General features: G+C 35.9%; 1 protein-coding gene across 1 annotated transcript in view; it reads left to right on the top strand.

The window, feature by feature from the left end:
- The window catches only part of RBL2 (RB transcriptional corepressor like 2), a 63,679-nt gene that overhangs the window by 25,985 nt on the left and 36,215 nt on the right, over positions 1 to 1,479 (top strand). Inside the window, exons 5-6 of the mRNA XM_019505715.1 lie at positions 495 to 623; positions 1,136 to 1,296. Of these exons, the coding sequence (XP_019361260.1) occupies positions 495 to 623; positions 1,136 to 1,296 (290 nt within the window). The remainder of the gene's footprint in view (positions 1 to 494; positions 624 to 1,135; positions 1,297 to 1,479) is intronic.

The following is a 1,479-nucleotide window of genomic DNA, read 5'->3' on the forward strand; positions in this document are numbered from 1 at the left end:
CAGCGCTCTATGTGGGACACTCCATCCACCCCACCATCACAACATTCACGAGCTGCACCTGGCGCCTTGAGATATGTGGAAAAAACATTTAACGCTGTGTTTATGGCCAGATCTCTGATTCTCCAAAGCAGCATCGAATCTTCATTGGATTCAGCCAGATCAAATCAGGACAGTGATCCAAATCAACTAATCAAATCGCTGTCCCCGATTCGGATTTGGATTCGGCCCAAATCGAATACAGCCCATTTCGTATACCCCTAATAAGAACCAAAGGGGACTTTGTTGCAATGTCCATAATCTAATTCTTATCAAGCACTTCTGTGCTTTATTCGCTCTATTTCTGTCAGCTATTAATGAGTTTAGTCACCAAAATTACATAGGTTTGATGGATCAGTCTGTACTATGATTCTAGAATAAATTCAGGCTTAATGTTTTTTTCAGAATTCTGAAGCTAACCTATTATTGTAGACTAACCCCTGTTTTTCTAATAACAGGTAATTTTCCAATGATCAGTGATGATTTAGTCAATTCCTACCATCTCTTGCTATGTGCTTTGGATCTAGTGTATGGAAATGCTGTCCAGTGTCTAAACCGCAGAGAACTTCTGAATCCTAATTTCAAAGGTAGGTTAAGAAAAATAGCTTTTCATAATCCAAGACAATGAAAACCATTAATTGCTTGTGTATGGTTACGGAGATTAAATTCTGCATCTTATCTTGAAATCTTATCTTGCTGGGTACTGTTTAATGTTTTCCTGCAGTAGTTTAGCTTAATATTTGTGATTAGCATGAATTCCTGATGTGTAGATGCGTACCATTTTTTTCAGCTTTATTTCACTAATTTTAGAGCTTGGAATTGTTTGGTCAGTTTTCCATTTTAAATAATTTTGGTTTCTGTATCTGTAATTTTATAGTAAAGCATTTTTAATCTGTGACACTGAGGAAAAATAGTTTTTGATAAAGTTATCATATCAAGTTGACATGCTAAGATTTAGTGATTCTTTTCAAGGTATACAGTTAGTTTGAAATATTCTGTTAGTATCACGGTGTGTTTAATCTTTGTATGTGTATATTTAACAGGGATTTATAGAACCAAATATCTCTCACTTTTTTTTTTGGTTTGTTTTTAACTACAGGCCTGCCTGAAGACTTTCATAGTAAGGATTATAAACAGTCTTCAGATCCTCCTTGTATCATTGAAAAACTCTGCTCTCTACATGATGGCTTAGTTTTGGAAGCCAAAGGCATAAAGGAACATTTTTGGAAGCCATATATTAGGAAACTTTTTGACAAAAAGGTTTGTCTTAAAATTTTTTTGGTAAGGGGAAATCTGCCAAATTTCCTGGTTTGGAAAGCACTGGGGAAGTCAGGGTTTTTTGGTGATATATTTTATTGGACCAGGTGTATAGTTGGGAGAGATGTTAGCCAAGCTTTTGGGTGCCCTTCTTCAGGTCAGTTTGTGCCTGAAAGCTTGTCTAAT

This window comes from Gavialis gangeticus, unplaced genomic scaffold (genome assembly GCF_001723915.1).
Source record: "Gavialis gangeticus isolate Ggan-Ray unplaced genomic scaffold, GavGan_comp1, whole genome shotgun sequence".
Lineage (NCBI taxonomy): Eukaryota > Metazoa > Chordata > Crocodylia > Gavialidae > Gavialis > Gavialis gangeticus.